Source organism: Setaria viridis, chromosome 6 (genome assembly GCF_005286985.2).
Source record: "Setaria viridis chromosome 6, Setaria_viridis_v4.0, whole genome shotgun sequence".
Classification (NCBI taxonomy): Eukaryota; Viridiplantae; Streptophyta; class Magnoliopsida; order Poales; family Poaceae; genus Setaria; species Setaria viridis.
Window position 1 is genome coordinate 32953332 of NC_048268.2, and position 20383 is coordinate 32973714.

The following is a 20383-nucleotide window of genomic DNA, read 5'->3' on the forward strand; positions in this document are numbered from 1 at the left end:
TTCCCTGCTGCTGTGTTGCTGACATGGTGTTACAGACTGAGAAAGGTGCGCGCGCGAGAAAAAAAAAATTGACCGCTGCCTCGGCCGGGTTGTACCGGCCAGGTGGCCGACGGCGACGCCGGCGCGTCCCAACGAAGCCGGCGCAGGACGACTAACCGCCGACGACCGGCCGGCCGTGGTCGACGGCTTTACATAGGTTTTAACTCACCTGCATGTACACGAGTACCAGTCGGGTGGTTTTGCTTTTGCTTCGTCAATCGTCGTCTGACCAGCGGCTAACCCGCGCGCGCACGTGATTACTGTAAAACTGAGCATTGGTTTTATTTCTTAGTACCGGTTGATTTTTGACCCGGTACTAATGTGAGTATTAGTACCGGATCTAACAGCTAGTTCCCTAAGAGTCCCCCGTGATCCCCTTTAGTACCGGTTGGAAGCACACATTAGTACCGGGCGGAGTCTCCACCTGATATTAATGTGTCTGAGGACCTTTAGTACCGGGTGGAGGCTCCACCTAGTTCTAATGACTGACCTTAGTACCGATTAGAGCTCCCAAACAGTACTAAAGGGGTCACCCATAAATTAGGCCCTATCTCCTCCACCTGGCCTCACCCATCTTATCTAGTTCCCAACCCCCTCCACCTGGCGTCACCCTCTCCCTTTCCTCTCCGCCGTCTCCCTCTCCCCTCCTCTCAGCTCCCTCCGGCGACAACGGCTTGCCCCTCCCTTCCTCCCTCCACTTCTCACTCTCGAGGCCAGCCAGCACCTCCTCTGCCTCCCCTCCCCCCTCCGCTCAGCTCTCACTGGCAGTGAGGAGCAGCGCCAGGGCGAGGTGAGGCAGCGACGCGCAAGATGAGGTCCGGCATGTGCGGGCAGGGCAATGACGGACGCGGGTTGCAAGCCACGACGGTGGGCGTGGCCGGGAGCAGGCTGTAGGCGGTGTCGACGGCGGGCGCGGATCTGGATCCAGGTGTGTCCCTATCCCCCTCTCCCTCCAGTCCTCTCACTCGATTAGACCGTCGGCGAGGGGCCAAGCGCCCGGTGGGGCGTGCCTCCGGCGAGGGGCCAAGCACCCAGCAGGGGTACGGGGCCTAAGGGCGGCGACGGGGGCAAGGGTGGCGGTAGGAGGCAAGGGTGGCGACGGGAGCAAGGGCAATGGCCGGTGGGGTGCAGCTCGTCCCACAGCGGCATGACGCGGCTCGAGCGGTCGAGCCAGTGGGGTACTGCTCGGGCGAGGGCCGGTGGAATATTTTTTATTTTTTAATATCTTTAGTACTGATTATTTGATCCGGTACACGGTCGCACCAGCAGCGGTTGTACCGGCCGACGGCGCTGACCCGTAGGTGCATGCAGTGCGTGGATATGCACGCACGCACGCAGCATGCACACGCCGTGTGTTCACGACGCAGGTTGGGATTCCCAACTTGTTATATCAGTATCCTAGTATAGATGCACGCGTATCGACCTGTAACATCTCAGCAGCAACATGCCAACACACAGCCAGCCACGGAACCTTCTCCTCTTCTAGTTCTGGCCATACAGGATACAGCTGCTAGTAGTATATCTCCAGCAAACGAAGGCCAACTGCACGCACGTATGAGCGTCGCGCTGTATGTACGTACGTATGTAGGTAGGTATGTACGTAACGTACGTATAACGTATACCGATCGAGTCAACCCGTGGATGATACATGTACTACTACTCCCCAGTTCCAGAAGAAAGAAAGAAAGAAAGATCAACCCGTAGCGAGATGAATGCGCGCGACGCGGGGACCGTGCATATGAAACGTGAACTCGCACCAACGGAGCGTAGGATGTGTGCGCGTGGGGCGCAAGATTAGGTTAGGAGGAGGAGAACTAGTCACCCGCGCACCCTACACAACGACGACCGGTCGATCGTCGGTGGTTTACTTTTACCTCGTCGCCGTCGTCGGATACCGACCAAGACAACGTCGTACCGGCCTCGGGCTGGACCCGTAGGTGCGCGCGTGTCGTGTGCGGATGTATATGGCACGCACACGCGACACGCCGCGTGCAGTGTGTTCACGTCGCCATGCAAGTTGGGGGATATACAGTTGTAGCCATAGCCAATAGATGCGCGCGTGTCGAGTAGCACGTAGAAGTTGGTATATCTCGCTGTCTCATCAGCGACAGGCAGCCACGGCGGAGCCTTCCATTCTCCGGTCCCCGGCCCAGTGCGTGTGTGCCCCGGCAACGGACAAATTAACCCAAGGCCAACCGGTATACCGCGTCCCGTCGCACGTACGACTTGACTAGCGCGCCACGCGGCAGGGTAGCACGTACTACTAGTCGTCAGTACGTGAAAGAGAGATCGTTCGACGATCGATCTCAACTCGTGGATGCGCGCGCGCGCGGCGACGACGCCAATTAATTGGCACGAAGAACCTAATAGCTTTTCCCAATTAATCAGGGAGGAGTCGAGGCATCTTTTCGTTGAGTGAGTGGTAATCGGTGAACTAGCATCCTGGTCATTACCAATTGGTTTTCCATAATCTCGTTCATCAAAAGTTTCATGACCATTAAATAACATGACACATCAGCAAGTTTATTGACATGGCAAGATCACTATGAGGAGAGAGGAGAGGAAGTTTCATCACCATGAAATCCAGCAGGCGCAGTTACCTAGTTCCCAGCCTTGGTAGCCGTGCTGTGAATTGTGCACTGAGACTTGCCTAAGGCTATTACCAATGCAACTTAATTTCTATTAGGATGAAACTATTTAATTTCTATCAGCATGAAACTATATGTATACACTGCTTTCAAGATTATGAAACCTGTTAAAACTTACATTGGGAGCTAGAGAGTTTCATTTCATCCGACTGCGTCTAATCCTGTGCCTGACAATTAAATGCTATGATGAATCTATGAAACTGTGAAAGGAAATTTGCATCATTATATTGTTTCATTCACGAACTCAATATATGCTTAGATGCTATGGTACTCTTGGAAACTGCACAATGAAACACTGCACTGGGAATAACCTAAGCGTAACTCCTCAAATACGGCACAAGATTAAAACCTAAACGTTCACGTACACGTGCAGACACCAATCGATCCATCTCAACGAATGTACGCATACTATACATCCCATTTAACATCTACAAGTGATGATTAGACCCGCGTATCTTGAGACTGTTGAAGTCATTGTGGACGCCCGTTTGTTGACATGCACATCGTCTATCGCTTAAAAAATGATGAACCGAAATCGCGAGCATTTGTGCTGAATCGGATATACGCAGGATCCGTAGTAACCTTCGTTACTAATATTTTTTTTACTTTGCATATACCAAAACGTCTATTAACAAAACCAAGGCACGCAATGCATCTTTGAGAGACTAAGCTTCGATAGTTCTAAAAATATTAAAATGTCGTGAATAAAAGAGAGAGCGGATCAGAGAGCACAAACATTCAGCAAACCAAAGCCCATCCCTTGCAACAGCACGTGTTTGCACGTTCTAAACGTTGCACCGTCTGAGTGGTGATCGATCCTCAAATAAAGTCAGAACAAAACCTTTTGTTTACAATGCTAACACAATAAATGTTTTTCGTGCCACGAACTTTCCCTACAAGCTCAAGCCAACGCTCGGCAGCTTTTCAAACGAACCCAACGACCATCTCGACGCCCGGGAGAGACTGCTATATACCCACGTCCTCCCCGGCCAGATCACATAGCATCCGCCCCCACGCCATTAAAGGCATCAAGAACAAGCTCACACGCAAGCCCAAAAGCTCGGTTGAATTGGATCTGCGGCGCACCCCCGGGCTGAGTATATATGCACACGCCTGCAGGCATGGCTCTGCTCATCAAGCCATCAGGCAGCAGCAGCAGCAGCAGCCATACTTGTTGCGGTTGCAGCACAGCAGCACGAACAAGCCCTCTCTTCCTCCTCTCCGCCGCCTCTTCCTCCTCCTCGTTGAGCCGCCCTTCGTCGTCGGTCAAGCTCGGCCGGCCGCGGCGCGGAGGGAAGAAGAAGGTAGTCATAGGGTGCGTGGCGTCGTCGTCGGCGGCGGCGCGGTCGGAGGCGCCGAGCAGGAGAGGAGGAAGCGGTAGCGGCGGTGCTGAAGCGGCGCCTGCTGATTCGGCCATGGCGGCGGCGGCGGCGCGCGTGACGGCGGTGGCGACGATCAAGGTCACCGTGGGCGGGTTCCTCAACAGCCTGAGGCCGTCCAGGGCCTTGGACAACGTCAAGGACCTCATCGGCAAGTCGCTCTACCTCGAGCTCGTCAGCTCCCAGCTTGACGCAAGTGAGCACTTCTCTCTCTCTCTAGCTCGTCATCCATGGACATATTTAATTCTTTTTTTGCATGCCATCTCTATGATTTTGGAAATGAAAACATGCATGATTGCGCTCATCATGGAGGGATGGAGAGAGGTGTAGGCTTTTGGTCGATGCAAGTACGTGTATCATCTTGCACACAAGTAAATCGACCGGCAAGATTTGAGTTCATTTCTCAAAGCTGCTTCAACCACATATGAGTATAGAAAGAGTCTCATGTGTAGTTGAGGAGAAGAATGGCTCCTGACCATCACTAGTGTAGTATCTCATCAGGTCCAAGAGTTGACATATAAGGCAAAATATTGAAGTTTTGGTCACAAAAGGAAACTGCTTCACCGGAGAAGGTCAGACCGTCAGAGGACCACTACATGTAGGGCCTGTTTGGCACTTGATCCAAGTTGGATGCGCAGTTTATAGGCTAATTAAATGGCTAAACATTTATATGTTTAGTACAAATTATAAATAAAATTATTAATGCTCTTGCCATACCTCTAGCACCGAAACCAAGATTTCTTAGAGCTACAAATATCTAGCTCGATAAAAATGGAGCCAACTGGATCTCACTCTCACCCCCAAATAGAGCCAACTGTGCTGTTCCAGAGTTTGACCATATGTATGTGCTTGGAAAAACATGGGACTGCAATTGGGGGGAAAAAAAGGAGAAAATCCGCAGATCCCATTACCTGGAAAATGGAGATCAAGAGGCTAGAGAGACCGATCAAAATCTTGCACCCCCGGCCCTGCTTCTTCAGATGCACATCGACCGTGCGATGGAGCCATGCAAGGAGGAGACACGAGCCGATAAGGCAGCATGAAGCCGTGCAGGCAGCGAGCAGCGACATGCAAAGGGCTCTGCATCACACGCACACGGCACACACACATGGCCAAAACAGGAAAACGGATGGGTTGGGCCGCAGCTACCAGTATAATACGTGGCGTCGCTTTCGATACAGTACGAAGGTTGAATAGGGCGTCGCCCAGAACTTTTGGTGCCTACTTCACACACACTTCGCCCAGGAAATTAGAGGAGGTGCAAGCATAATATGAATTTTTGAGAGGTACTTATATGAGATCAAAATGTAACAAATGGTTACACCTACTGCACCTTGGTCGTACGTTGCCCTAACGCTCGCCTTTCATGATTTTCCAAAATTAGTACCATTCTTTAAAAAAAAATCCATTCCAAAAACCTCGGTAGGACGAGCAAACTTGCTACTCCTAGAGGTTGAACTTAGCTCATGCTACATAGAAACCGAGACGTCTTTTCAGCCTCTCTTTCCTCTTCATTTGGCTGCCAGTAAAAAAGCAAGATAGGTGATGGATTCTTTCCAAAGAAAACCAAGATGTAATGTAACCACTAACTTCCCCCTAAGCACAATCACCATCTCATCACCTAATGACCACATACGTGCACGGTTACTGGTTAGAAACATGAAGCAAAAACACGGCGACTATGCGAGGCCTAAACTTTCCCTACACGAGAAGGAGCATGTACTCGTCTCGCTCGTCACATTTTTGGACCCATCGCATCGGTACGGTGAAGATCAGAATCTGCCGCGACCAATCGCGTCCGACAGCAAGAGATGGGACACGCACTCGTACGTGGTTGGGCTAGGGCTAGTGGCGGGTCACCGTACCGCATCGATCAAGAACGCAGACAAAGCCGTTGGCATCTCCAGCCAGCGCTAAACGTTTGGGCTGCCACCATTACGAGGTCGATCGAGATCGATGCGTCTGCTACTGCTAGCTGGTTCGTTCATCGTCGTCGCTGTCGTCGCTTGGGAGCCTTGAAGGGGGTGGTCACCGCGTCACGCATCCTACTGTGTACGTTTTGGTGACTGGAGACGAAGTTGTCCACATCATTTTCTTATGAAAAGCATGCGAGAAATGTAGATTTGTATCTATATGCATGGCTCTATGGAGATTACGGTTGGATGTTAGGCCACTGTTCCAAGAAAATAACGATGACATTGTCACCTGCTACATGGGGATATATACAGCCCAAATCGCTCCCTTTCTTAGGATGGACAGACAAGGTAGCGGCACTATGTTGGAGGCATTCCATATAGTAGGGATATCGTCCTAGACTGTTGGATATACCTCTCCGTTTCAAATTATAGGTTATTTGAGCTTTTTTAGATATATAGTTTTTTTAGAAATTCGATGATGAGTCGTGTATGATACATACTCCATACTAGTATAGAAAGAGAAGAGCGGCTCAAAACACTAGTTTGATTACTTCACGTGAATTTTTCCACTAGATACACTAAGAGAGGAAAATGTTAGGTAGTACAAGACTTAATGCGATTTTTCAAGAGGTTAGACAGGAGGTCGGTAAAGGTTCGTGGTGGTAGCTAGCTGCTCGTTTTTCTAGAAGCATAGTACATAAGATGTTCACGCACACCCACAACACCACGTGCACGATACACATGCTTTGCGTTGCGCCTATGAGACGATGTCCCGATTGAGTCGCATCTATCGGTGAGATATACGGAACGTCAAGACTTAGATGTAATCCTTAGTTGATAGGATGCGACAACACCTCTGATAACCCGAGCAATTACTTGGCTATTTCATTCGTTTCATAGATAAAACAAAAAAATACGGTAATTAAATAGATCCTGTTCATTCGAAATTCATATATCCTTTGCTAGTGGAAGGCTGGAAAATAGTAGATGGTTAGCAGGTTTAGCTAAATGTCAAAGAAAAAGCTATGGCTTTCCCACATGTTGATCACTCACGAGTATAGTACTCGTACGTGGCTACGTGCTAAGCATGTACTCCTGCGAATCTTGATGCCTGCCAAACATTTGCACGTACCGGAAAAATGGTGTTACATACAATAAAAAATCACAGTGAGTGCATCTAATAAAAAAAAGTACAAATGAGCATGCTTTCTTCAACTCCCTAGCTCGACCATCTCCTCATGTCAACATCTCCTCATGTCAAACGATACACTGATCATTTCCTTGCAAAATAATAATAATAAAAAATAACACACTGCTATGTCATCAACAATGAATTGAAGAGACGGGGCAGGAGAAACCCACCCTCCGGAGCTACGCGCACAAGGTGGCGGACAACGACGACGAGGTGGTGACCTACGAGGCGGACTTCGACGTGCCGGCGGGCTTCGGCGCCGTCGGCGCCGTGCTGGTCACCAACGAGCACCAGTCGGAGATGTTCCTCGAGGACATCAAACTGATCTCCGGCGGCTCAGCCGCCGCCGGCTCCTCCTCCTCCTCCGACGACGACGACGGCGCCGCCGCCGCTGACGCACCGCTCCTCGCCATCCGGTGCAACTCGTGGTTGCAGCCCAAGTCCAGCGGCGACGGCGACGGCGACGCGCAGCCGGGGAAGCGCGTCTTCTTCGCCAACAAGGTACAGTGATCGGTAACGTGAACGATTTGTGTGTGTGTGGAATTCATTACCAGTTTAACTGTACTTTACTGTTACTCCAAGGACCAAATCTCATGAGGTTGACAATTGGGTTTAGGCTGTTCATTGTCTTCATTCATCCATGTCAAACCATGGGCCGTCTGCATCACAAGCCAAGCTTCTGTAACATGGATGGCCTTTTCTAGCTCTAATCTTAGGGTGGACGTTAAGCTACGTGGTACTACTATCCATTGAAGTAATTGGGGATTAAATTCGCATAGTGGCAGTCGGTCTCGGCAGAATTTATTAGGGCCGCGACTTGCAGCTCATCCTCGCAACGGCTATGATAATTTTATTTCTTTAATAGAAAAATACTGTAGCTCAAGGGGATGTGCTCATTGGCAGTTCACGATTCTCACCATCGACAGCCCATGGGCCATAGGGGTAGAAAGTTAACTGGGCTAAAAAACACGAACCATGGCCCAATGACACTGATGATTTTGAACTAGCACAGTAGCACACCACTGAAAATTTCTTGGTCAATGGCCATGACGAACGTATGGGGTGTGTGCAGCCTTACCTGCCGAGCCAGACGCCGCCGGGGCTCCGGAGCTACCGGAACAAGGACCTGGAGCAGAAGCGCGGCGACGGCCGCGGGCAGAGGAAATCCACCGACCGCATCTACGACTACGACACCTACAACGACCTCGGCGACCCCGAGAACGACGCCGGCAAGGCCCGCCCGGTCCTCGGCGGCAGCAAGCAGTTCCCCTACCCACGCCGCTGCCGCACCGGCCGCCCCATGTCCACCAAAGACCCGAAGACGGAGACGAGGAAAGGCGACAACTACGTGCCGAGGGACGAGGCGTTCTCGGAGGTGAAGCAGCTGCAGTTCTCGGTGACCACGCTGCGGTCGGTGCTCCGCGCCGCCGTGCCGGCCGTGCAGTCCACGCTCATCGACCCCAACCGGGGCTTCCCCACCTTCTTCGTCATCGACAAGCTCTTCGAGGACGGGGTCAAGCTCCCCGAGGCCGAGGACCTCGGCTTCCTCCGCGGCGTCCTACCCCGCCTGCTGCAGAGGCTCCGCGACAGCCCCGGCGACCAGGTGCTCCTCTTCGACACGCCCGCCAACGTCAAGAGTACGTCTCGCTCAAAATCTCAAGTACAGAATCAGTACATGAGCAGCACGAATTTCCTGTTCTGAATTCGGTCACCAACTGCTTGCATTGCAGAGGACAAGTTCGCATGGTTGAGGGACGAGGAGTTCGCGAGGGAGACGCTTGCCGGGATCAACCCGTACGCGATCGAGCTCGTCAGGGTAAGTCTCCAGGCAACTTTCATTTTTTTTTTCAATCTTGTGCAGGCAGACAATGAGACAAGTACAGTGGTTGAAATGTTCAGGCAAGATTCTGATCCATATGTCTGCAAAAAATAAAACCTTGCAGGAGTTCCCTCTGAAGAGCAAGCTCGACCCGGCGGTGTACGGACCGGCGGAGTCGGCGATCACCGCCGACATGCTGGAGGTGCAGATGAGGCGGGTGATGACGGTCGCCGAGGCGGTGAAGCAGAAGCGCCTCTTCATGCTCGACTACCACGACCTGTTCCTCCCCTACGTGCACAAGATCCGGGCGCAGGAGCACACCACCATGTACGGCTCCCGCACCGTCTTCTTCCTCACCGACGACGGCACGCTGCGGCTGCTGGCCATCGAGCTCACCCGGCCGGCGTCGCCGTCGCAGCCGCAGTGGCGGCGGGTGTTCACCCCGTCCACGGACACCACCGAGTCCTGGCTGTGGCGGATGGCCAAGTCCCACGTCCGCGCCCACGACTCCGGCCACCACGAGCTCGTCAGCCACTGGCTGCGCACGCACTGCGCCGTCGAGCCCTACATCATCGCGGCGAACCGGCAGCTCAGCGAGATGCACCCCATCTACCAGCTGCTCCACCCGCACTTCCGCTACACCATGCGGATCAACGCGCTCGCGCGGTCGGCGCTCATCAACGCCGGCGGCATCATCGAGCTCTCGTTCTCGCCGCAGAAGTACTCCATGGAGCTCAGCTCCGTCGCGTACGACAAGTTCTGGCGCTTCGACACGGAGGCGCTCCCCGCCGACCTCATCCGCAGGGGGATGGCCGAGGAGGATCCCACGGCGGAGCACGGCCTGAAGCTCACCATCAAGGACTACCCGTTCGCCAACGACGGCCTGCTGATCTGGGACGCCATCAAGGGCTGGGTGCAGGCGTACGTCTCGCGGTTCTACCCCGACGCCGGCAGCGTCGCCGGCGACGCGGAGCTGCAGGCGTTCTGGACGGACGTGCGCACCGTGGGCCACGGCGACAAGAAGGACGCGCCGGGGTGGCCGGCGCTGGACTCGCCGGACAGCCTGGCGCACGCGCTGACGACCATCATCTGGGTCGCGTCGGCGCACCACGCCGCCGTGAACTTCGGGCAGTACGACTTCGGCGGGTACTTCCCCAACCGGCCGTCCATCGCGCGCACCAGCATGCCGGTGGAGGAGCCCGTCGACGCCGGCAAGCTCGCGGCGTTCCTGGACAACCCGGACCAGGCGCTCCGGGAGTGCTTCCCGTCGCAGGTGCAGGCGACGCTGGTGATGGCCGTGCTTAACCTGCTGTCCTCGCACTCCCCCGATGAGGAGTACCTCGGCGGGCTGGAGACGGCGCCATGGAACGATGACAGCGAGGTGCAGGCGGCGTACGGGAAGTTCCACGCGCGGCTGAAGGAGATTGAGGGGATCATCGACGGGAGGAACACGGACCGGAAGCTCAAGAACAGGTGCGGCGCCGGCATCGTGCCGTACCAGCTCATGAAGCCCTTCTCTCAGGAAGGCGTGACGGGCAAGGGCATCCCCAACAGCACGTCCATCTGAGTTCTTATTGGAGCTTCTGCGGAAATTGATTAAACACTGGGGTGAAACTTACTTCGATGTTGTATATGAATGATTTGTTTTTCTTACATTTTTATGTTGAAATATTCATTTTCTCCTTTGATTCACTTATGTTTATGGAAAATAAGTTCTTGTATTTGCAATAAAGAAAATCACATTTATCTCCTTCGATGTTGTATATTAATGGATTGGAAAAATAGCCCATGGACCGGCAGAGCCCACGGGCTAATCGCAACAATAAACAAACCAAACTAATCGCAACAAGCCCAATTCGGAGTCGAACCTGCCCATGAGCCCATGGGCAAAGCCCACTAGCCAGCACCTCGTCGCCGACCAAACCGCGCGTTTCCTTGGCCCGTCTGGCCGTCTCCCTCCGCTCCGAACTCCACCACTGCCGCGGCGCGCGCGATGGAGCCAGACGCCGACGAGGACTACATGGGCGACCTCTCCCACTTCCTCCAGCCGAGTCCGTCCTCCTCCGCATCGAGGAACCTCGGGCGCCGGAAGCAGCCACCCGCGCCGGCGCAGGCGCAGACGCGAGCGAAGCGCGGGAAGGGGGTGCCGTGGCGGGAGCGGCGGCGGCAGGAGCGCGAGAGGAAGCAGCGGGAGGAGGACGCCCGCACGATGGCCGGGCTCGCGGAGGCCATCCCGGAGAGCAACGTGGGGTTCAGGATGCTGAAGCAGATGGGGTACGACCCGGGGTCGCGCGGCGCCGCCGAGCCGGTCGGCATCGAGATCCGCCGCTCGAGAGCCGGCTTAGGGGCGGAGCCTGCGGTGGCACCGGCGCCGGCCCCGGCCCCGGTGGAGAAGACGCGGGCGGCGGTGGAGACGGAGCGGAGGCGGCAGGAGGAGATGATGGGGGAGCTGAGGGCGAGGAAGAGCACGCAATGGAGGGGGCGGAGGTTGGTGTGGGACTTCCGCAAGGCCGAGGCGGCGCTCGCGCAGCTGGAGAACCGGGAGGTGGAGCCGCCGGCGCCAGAGGGGGAGGAGAAGGATAAAGAGGCAGAGGAGGAAGAGGAGGTGATCACAGAAGAGGTAGTCCCGTATGCTTCCCAAATTCACACTCTTGTTCGTTCTGCTGGTCACAGAAAAAATTAGGATCACAGGCCCAATGTGTTGTGCTATGCGTTAGAAAACTGCAAGTCCTTTAAACTTTATGGTGGGATTGCCGGGAATGTAGTGGAGTTCACTCACAACTGATCATATCAGGTATATGAATGCTCAGCCATTTTTTCACCAATTGGTCGTGACCTTTATGATTTTCATATGCATAACATATTAGGAAGTTTGGAACCTTGCGATTTTTGTTTCTCAAAAGGACTAAACGTAAAGCTTATAGTCTCCTGATAATGGTATGCCTGTTTATTCATATTGTTTTCTCGAACGGTTTATTCATATTGTGCCATACAGAGGCGATGATGAGTTGCACGGATATGAATTGTGAATTCTGAAGTGACGAAATTAACGTTCCATGTTTTGTCTTGCAGGATTTGCAAAACATATTGTCTAAGTTGCGCGATCAATACCAGTATTGCCTATATTGTGGGTGCAAGGTGAGCTTTATTCTTGAGAAGAATAGATTGTTTGTATCTGGACAACATCAACACTTTTTTCCCATCTTTTAGTAACATTATAAATTTATAATTAGTGTTAGCACGCATTCCTCCACCCCCTGGAGGCATGATCCAAAATTTTAACAACAGGTTTTGCTATGTTTGCGATTAGCAATTCTGTTTTTTGATACAGCATCTTCCATGCCTTTTAAACGAAGTTGTTTCCCCTTTTCAGTATGAATCAGCAGAAGCACTGGCAAAGGAATGCCCCGGCCCAAATGAGGAAGACCATTGATTTGTTGTGTGAAGGGTGCCATAGAATTGTCCTTGATACAACAGGTGACGATTCTATATTCACTGCAATGATGTTCGGTCATGGTTGGAGTACTGCATTGGATTCCTAATATGCTGGAGTGCACTTGTCCTTATCAAACAGACACTATAAGCACAAGAGATATCTTGTTTTTGTTGGCCATGTGGGCTATTTTTATACTTCTCATTTATAGTTTGTAGCCATTTTATATAAGAGTGATTAGCCCTTAAGTTGACAGTAGGACAGAATTGACTACCCTGCAAGTGCTGGAAGCTGTATCCTCTGTGCTTGTAGGATGTAAATCACTATTGACTATTACATGCACAATTTCTCAACATGAATACTGAGGTTTATACCCTTCACCAGTTTGCAGTTGGAAAGATGGGTTTCCATATGGTATGCAGATATTCACTACCACTTGCTATGCGACACCTACAAGAGAATAGTGGGCGTGAAGGTTGCCGCTCCCCCCCCCCCCCCCCCCCCCCCCCCCCCCCCCCGGACTCAGAAATTTGCTTAAGAACTGCTCATTTGGCCCCCTCTCAATTCATTGCCAAGCTCCGCTACTGATTTGTGGACATCTCATGTGCTCGACTTTGTAAGCATTACAGTTTGCTGCTAGAATGGAATCTCAGTGCAGTGCAATAGCAATTTTGCTGTGAGTCTTGTGTGTCGTCTAAGGATCCATGATTGCTGATGATATGCCTGGAAAGGGACGTGATCACAGAAGGTACCATGCCATATAGCTGCAACATTATTGAGCACGAGGCCAATTCCTATTTATACTGTCCCTAACTGCACAGTTTTGAGTGTTTGGACCCTCCCTGCCAAAGGCAATTTCATTGTTCTGCTTTCTAATGTAGATTCTTCAGTCTGTTTGGTCCTGGAATTAGATTGTTTTCCAGCAGCAACATTTCAGCTTGTATAGAAGAATCAAACCTCTCTTTGGAAATAAAAGGAGGAAAAAACATAACAACTAGTCACTGGACGAAAAAGTAGATGTAGGCAACAAATTTGCCAAGATAATCTCTTTCACACGGAAGCCTGTCTGATGCTGTGGAGAAAATAGAAACAGCTACAATGATAGCTGATTGCAATCTCATGAATGTTTGGAATGTTTGCCTGCTTGTGTAATTGTGTTCTGGATTATTATTCTTTGCTCTGTCTGTTTGATTTGTCTAAGTGGACTGATAATATCTCCTCAATAAAATAATAGCATTTATGATATGAATTTTATATTCTTTTGAGGCCAATGGTTTGCATATGTGAGCATTGTTCCTCCCTGTTTTTTCTGCTCTGTAGTGCTTTATTGTCAGCAAATTCAAATTAGTAGTATGTAAAATTGGGTGATTCGTCTTCAACCTCTTTTACTGTTGTATTTATTATACAGGAAATTGACTTTGAGTGGATTCTTTGAATAGATTATACCTTTTATACTCCTGGATTGTGTTTTTTTTAGTATGTAGGTCAACTTCTCTTATTTTTTTTGTGTCAATTTTTTGACCAACTGTTTCATGATTGAAGTGTGTCACATTACCTTGTGCAATATTATTAGCACTAACAATTGAGGTGCTATTTTTTATTTATATTTCTGTAATAACTGTACCTTCACATCTGATAGAAGTATAGAACAGTAACAATGCTGCCACCTTTATTGTCCATGTGTCTGTTGTCAGTGAACTTACCAGCTTCTATGCCATATTTTGTTCGCAGCTTACAAAATACAAAATAAAACATTTTAACAAGATTAAACTTATTATCTTTTTTTAGCGAAAAAACTTATTATCTTAACTGCATATCATTCTTTGGAACACCTGCATTATGTGGGCACAAAAACTCCAAGAACACATGCAATATGTATGAGATATCAGTTTGTGGGATAGAAATCTCAGCTCTGATGTTCTAACAGTAAATTTTCTTGCCTGCAGGCTGTAAAGAAGTATAAGCTTACCAACTGATGGAGTGAGGGAGCTTTTTGGACATCTGCTCGAGTTTGTAGTTGAGGCTCGTGAATGCCCAATCCTACTTTCTCCAACTTCTACAGTAGCATGATGGAATCTCTGTACTGTGTGTCGTCTATGGATGCATGATCTTGGGCGATATGCCTGGAATAATAACTGCTTACTGTCCCAGGAGCTACCATAATCCCATATGGCTACAGCATTTGAGGTTAACACAATTTCATTGGTCTTCTTTCTAGTGCGGGTTCCTCAGCCTGTTTCGACTTTGAATTTTGCTGTGCGCTAGCGGGAACAGTGTCAGCTTGTACAACAGATCCAGACCACTAACTGGAAAGAAATGAAACACCAGCACAACAGTGATTAGACAAAAGAGGTCGGGGTTCGAGTCCAGCTTCTCACAGATGCCTTCCCAAGGCAGGGGCTAGTCCCTACCCTCTTTTCTCAAAAGAGATGCGTGCCACAAATTCACCAAGAAAATCTCTTTCACAAGAAAGAAAGTATTGATGTTTTTGGATGGAATATACTACTGTTCTCCACTGATTGAATTTTTTCAAGATTTGAAAGAAGCTGCTACATGGATCTCATTCTGGCCTCAGCCAACTCATCAACACAACACCACCACTGGTGCTGAGAGCATGCTGCAAAGCCACGCTGTGCCTGTGGTCTGGCTTTACATAAACAACACTCTCTTGGAACAGATTCTTGGCAATGCCAGGCAACATTGGACGGTACAGCAAAAAGAGGAATGCAAGTTTAGCAGTCTAAGTACAACATTCAGCAGATGATGCATGCATGGAGCCATGGCTGCTTTTTCTCCAGGCCATTCTCCTGAAAGTTTGCATCTGCTTCAGATGTAAAGATCACAGTACCAGCAGCATGGATTAGCCATATAGCAGAATTCAGAATTGAGCTATACACACTCTAAGCAAGTAGATTATCAGCTAAAAATGGTATATATCAGCAGCCAGCACGCGGTATGGATATTTTCAATGATTACCCCGAAACTGAACAAAGCAAACTTCAGGATGAACATGAGATTAATACATCGAGCAAAGTCCTCGACAAGCATACTGATAACTTCAAATCATGGAGGTCTACATAGACGCAACAGATGAGTTCATGGACAACCACAAAAGAAATTAGTCGCCTGACATTACAGGAGTTCCTTACTTATCATATTGGAAGCTTGAAGCTAGCAAACTGCATGCAGCATCAGGCTTTCAGTTCCATCTCTCTGAGCGACTATGATCGGCGATGGTTTATTTGGCCTCCTAGAGCGACCAGTCCGTTGTGTTGCTGGCCTGGTCGAACGTGCTTGTGGAGCCGTGATCGATGCGAGGTGCTGGCGCCGGCCTGTTTCCCTGCAGGGCAAGCTCGAGCTCACCTGAGAACTGGCCGTGATGGCTGCTAGAGCCAGAGTGCACCTCATCGAGGGGGACGTCAGGTGGCAACTGAGGTGGCACGTCCCGCCCACCTGCATGGCCCCGAGAGCCAGTCCAGGGGCTTGGCGCAATGTAGCTACTCGCCATGAGGGAGGGTGCCACAGGGTTGCCATCAAAGCCCGCTGTTGCAGGCATTGACGCAGCACGGCTGTGGCCAGCGCTTTGGGTAGTATCCCATTGCTGAGTTGACAGAAGAGAGAGAGCACAGCTAGAGTCCGCGGGGACTCCTGCAAGACATCCACCTGGAGGGAGCTCCGGACCAGGGAACACCGGTGGCCCTGATGAGGAGCTACCATGGCTACCATATGAATGGGCACCATATCCTGTGATCGCACTGTGCTGATGAGGATCTAAGCTTGCTTGCCACTGGATACTAGGAGGCACCCTTTCACCAGGTCGAGCTGCCGGCCACCCATCCCTCATGCTGCTTGGAACCCTTGGGTAAGTGAAATCCAACAGAAAGCTCCTGAACCTGCCGGGTTCTTCTGGTTCAAGCATATTAACATCAGCAAAGACAAAAAGGAAAATGAAAGTGGCAAGCACATTACAAGGTAGCAAGAAAATAGGAGGCTTCGTTACCGCCAAAGGATGTAGCAAGGCGACCATAGCGTGATGCAAGAGGTCCAGCAGGCGGCCTCCTCCGGCGTTCATTGTGGCCCGTAAGGCGTCTGCGGCAACTGCGTTTTTGTTGGTCAAATTCATGCAACTGGTGGAACCTGCAATTTATGTGAACAGAGAAATGATGATTCAAGCTTTCTTGATAGAATTTAAAGGTGAGAGTCAGTAGCAGGACTTTATAATGGTACACAGATTGCAATATCTGGATGATAATTTTTTTGTAGAATGCAAACCGAGCAGAAAACAGAAAGTATATGGATAAGGCACACATCATAATAACAAGAAAAGTTAAAGGGCAGCTTAATAATGGGATATAGCAAGTTCAAGTACTAACTTATAATATCAGCTTATCCTAGTAGTAACATGCATAGCGTAACACAGATATGGAAAACCACACTTCAGGTCAAAGCAAGTGGCAATGCTAGTACATTGAAGAGTAAAATTTCTCTGTTTCCTAGGCTAGTGTTCTGCACATCCATTAAAGATCAAACACTATCGTTACACCTTTCATAATTGCATCGCATCTAAACTAGTAAAGGAAAAGAGAAAGGAACCGTGTTTGCGTTAAACAAGACTGTAATCATTACTAGAGATGTGAGATGTTGGGCTTAACGCAACAGTACACATTCACCAATGAATTGTCCTAGTGTGGAGGCAGGTGTCCTTCACAGGAAAGCATGTGGTCCAACTTAGCTTTTCTAATGACGCATTAGGACACTAGTTATTGCTATAATTGGCTATGTGGCATTATGGATTAGCACAGCTCAAATCCAGAACTAAGTCATATTTTGTTTTGATGCTGATCAGGACAGTCTTGCATGCAGCCTAGTATTAGAGCACAAGGTTGCTGCTGGCACTCGGTTAATGTATTAAAGTCCCAGTTCCTTATTTTTTTTAGATGTAGTTCTGCCATTTTCAGTTTATGCATGGAAAACAAAATGGCAAAGACATCAACATAACCCAAATTACCAAATATAATCTATAGAGAACGGGGACCAAAAACATTGATTTAAAATGAAAATTTTATCAAATATAAGACAGGGAGACTAGCTAGCTACTGGTAGCAGTTTGAGAATTACATCTTTTCCACTTTTTCGTATTGTTCAAACCATTGAGGTGTCAGGCAGCTGGAGTTTTCCATGGAGTCCCATGAAGCAACGCAGTGAAAATGAAAATTAGTATGCTATGTGTATGCTAATTATGAAATGTGTGTTGTTCCCGAGACTATCCGTTTATCAAATTAGACCAACAACAGCTAGAAAATTCCCAGAGCTTCAGCTGGTGAATAAACTAACTGGTTAAGTAACAGAAGATATAATATTTAAAACTTTATTGAGGCACTAAACATTTAATACTATCAACTTTACAAGTTGTAACACTTAAAATACACAATGGCAAAGGCTAGTTCTTCGATCTTTTCTCCCAGTTCTTCCTTGGGGGACCACTGACATACTGATCATGGCGAATGCAAATCTCATAGACTAATGACTAATTAACTGACTGGCATCATTGAGATACTAAGTTAACTCAGGAATCTAATGCAAAGCAACTGACAGGCAGGCAGGCTGAGTCACATCACTCTATCATCATAGTATATAGGAGCATCCATCAACCTACCAACTTTAAAGTTCTAATGAGCACCGTTCAAATGAAACATAAAAGTGTAATAGTAAAGCAAGTTTTCGTTTTTTACTTTTTTTTCCCCCAAAAGAGCAGATATCACAAAACAGTTGTTGTAGATGGAAGCAGCTCAATCATCCTGTGCTAAAATAGTACTAGATAGCGCATCTAATGTGATGTGTACATAAACCTAGAATTATTTTTTTTCTTTATGGCGTAGTCTCCATAAACCCTAAAGAACAAAAGGAATTCAAAAACACAAAGAGCAGAGCAAATGCAACAAAATGCCAACTTAAAAATAAAGCTGTAAAAAAAATGCAGCAGAAGCAATGGCGAGTGACCTGCTGCACTGCTGGCAGAAGCGCTGCTCGATGCCGTTGACGACGACGAGGGGGGCCTTGGCGTGCATGGCGCACACCTTGTGGCGGCAGTGGTAGGTCTTGGCGCCGGTCAGATCCACGTTGCACCCCTCCACCTGGCACCGCGCGGGCGCCGGCGAGCCGGAAGCCCCGCCGGCCGCGCCCCTGCCCCTCCTGCCGGGGGCCCTGCCGGGCGACGCGGACGGCGGCGGTAGCGGCTGCGGTGGCGGAGCGTCGCTCGCGCTGGCACTGCCACCGCTGCCGCTGCTGCCGCTGCCGCCGGCGTCCTCGAAGTAGATCTTCTTGCCGAACTTGAGCCCGTGGAGGTGGTCATCCCCGCCGCCGCTGCCGCTGCCACTGCCGCCGCTTCCGCCGGCGGCACTGGCAGCCTCCATTGCTGCCCCCTCGTGTTCCTGGCCCCGCGGCGCGCGCGCGCGACGGTGGTGGATGAACGGACGGATGAAGCGGCGACGGCGTTGGTGGTGAGGTGGGTTCTTGGGGCCCCCTCTTCTCCTCTCCCCTCCAAGAGGGAGGAAAGAGAGGGGAGGTGGCGAAGGAGAGGGACAAGAGCGGTCGCTTTGCCCTTAAAATAACCCCCCTGTGCTCTCCCTCCTCTACTTGTGCGCGTGTGACTGTGTGCGAGAGAGAGATGCTGCTTGCTGCTGCTGCTGAGGTGAGCCGCTGGCCAGGCCTCGCCCTCCCTCTCCTCCCCGGCCAGTCAGTCTCTCTCCTCTCCTCGCTTCGCGCACGGTCTCTCACGCACGCACACGAGCCGGCCTAGCTACCCGCGCCAGCTTTGCTATGCTTGGTATGACGGCCGTCGCCTCGCCCCGTGCAGCCGCCTGCTGCCGGGGTTTTTGTAGGCGTCTGGGTCTGGCTCGGCTGGCGCACGTATCGCGCGCGAGGAAGAGAGGGAAAAGGCGGCCTGTGCCCGTGGCAGCGAGCGGCATGCCATCTTTGGCGCACCGCAGCACAGTGCCAGAGCCCTGCCCTGCCCCAGTTATCAAATCACACAGGCAGGGAAATAAAGCTACTATTTTCTCTCAGTCCAGCGACACTCTGCGTCACTGTGAGAGGCCGGGGAGAGAGAGAGTGAGTGAGAGCGGAGAGGGGAGAGAGCTCGTCATCGAGGTGCGAGGCAACGTAGCAGGCCATGAATGAACAGCACGGCTGTGTTGGCAGCAGCGACGGGCCAGCCCAGCAGGCCGCTGCTGCTGGCAGTGCAGAGGCGGAGTAGCTGCTGGCCTTCCACAGTAGATGTTTCCTCCACGGGACCCACCAGCCAGCCTGAGAGCCTCCCTCTCTCTCTCTCCTCTGCCACAGACAGAGTAGCTAGGGAGAGAGGGGGCATCCGGCATCAAATCCAAGCGGCATGTCATGGCACTGCTCATGCCGCGCCCACTGACGCGTGGGCCCGTGCGTCCTGTTGGCGCCAGCAATGATAGGTGAGCATTGATGATGGCTGTTCTTTCCCGCTGACAGCCGGAGCCGGCGAGGTGGCGGTGCCGGTGGTGGTGGCCGGTGGGGATTGGGGAACGCTGTGCTGCTGCTGGCTGCTGCTGCGGTGGAGGCGGGAGTTACCGTGCCCGCAGGGGGTGGTAAAAGTAGGCCGGGAGCACTGTAGCGTGTGGGCCGGGTGCCGCTTTCCATTTGCCCTTTTTTTGGTAAGAGGCAATCAGAGGGTTTTTAAACTTCCAAACGCCTTTTCACCACTTCAGGCGGGGGGGTTCAGGTTGCGGGGTGTTGCAGGCCGCGTAGAGTAGCTCCAAATTACGTGTGCATACGTACTCAATGGTTTGGGCAGCATATATGTGTGCTGTAGCGGTCTCGTTCGGTTTACTTGATGTATCAAACGTTAGTGCTGTTTGGTTCAGTGATTTTACCCTGTAATCTGATTACAGCGCAATCAAATCCCGTTAAAGATTGTTTCATGCGCTAT

The 20383-nt window shown here is 50.8% G+C and overlaps 3 protein-coding genes across 6 annotated transcripts; 2 read left to right on the plus strand and 1 right to left on the minus strand.

Moving 5' to 3' along the window:
* The first annotated feature begins 3568 nt into the window (after positions 1-3568).
* Positions 3569-10743, plus strand: LOC117860436 (probable lipoxygenase 8, chloroplastic). Its single transcript, XM_034743725.2, has 5 exons — positions 3569-4262; positions 7323-7675; positions 8247-8811; positions 8905-8990; positions 9118-10743. The coding sequence occupies exons 1-5, from the start codon at positions 3791-3793 to the stop codon at positions 10558-10560; spliced, it is 2919 nt and encodes a 972-aa protein (XP_034599616.1). The 5' UTR covers positions 3569-3790; the 3' UTR covers positions 10561-10743.
* Positions 10744-10923: 180 nt separating this feature from the next.
* On the plus strand, positions 10924-14643 carry LOC117860439 (uncharacterized). 3 transcript variants are annotated; one of them, XR_004641490.2, is made up of 5 exons: positions 10924-11613; positions 12066-12131; positions 12367-12470; positions 12811-12901; positions 14373-14643. XR_004641490.2 is itself a non-coding variant. In XM_034743729.2 (4 exons), exons 1-3 carry the CDS (start codon positions 10987-10989, stop codon positions 12424-12426), a joined length of 753 nt encoding a protein of 250 aa, XP_034599620.1. In that variant the 5' UTR covers positions 10926-10986; the 3' UTR covers positions 12427-12470; positions 14373-14643. The 3 variants fall into 3 exon arrangements, 2 of the variants coding, with proteins under 2 accessions (XP_072150447.1, XP_034599620.1); XM_034743729.2 differs by lacking the exon at positions 12811-12901 and having other exon boundaries at positions 10926-11613; XM_072294346.1 differs by lacking the exons at positions 12811-12901; positions 14373-14643 and having other exon boundaries at positions 10925-11613; positions 12367-12806.
* A 799-nt stretch (positions 14644-15442) lies between these two features.
* LOC117860437 (squamosa promoter-binding-like protein 14) lies at positions 15443-19335 on the minus strand. 2 transcript variants are annotated; one of them, XM_034743726.2, is made up of 3 exons: positions 18427-19335; positions 16427-16563; positions 15443-16332 (listed from the first exon to the last, which is right to left on the minus strand). In XM_034743726.2, exons 1-3 carry the CDS (start codon positions 18837-18839, stop codon positions 15677-15679), a joined length of 1206 nt encoding a protein of 401 aa, XP_034599617.1. In that variant the 5' UTR covers positions 18840-19335; the 3' UTR covers positions 15443-15676. The 2 variants fall into 2 exon arrangements, with proteins under 2 accessions (XP_034599617.1, XP_034599619.1); XM_034743728.2 differs by having other exon boundaries at positions 15443-16329; positions 18427-19325.
* Positions 19336-20383: the final 1048 nt, after the last annotated feature.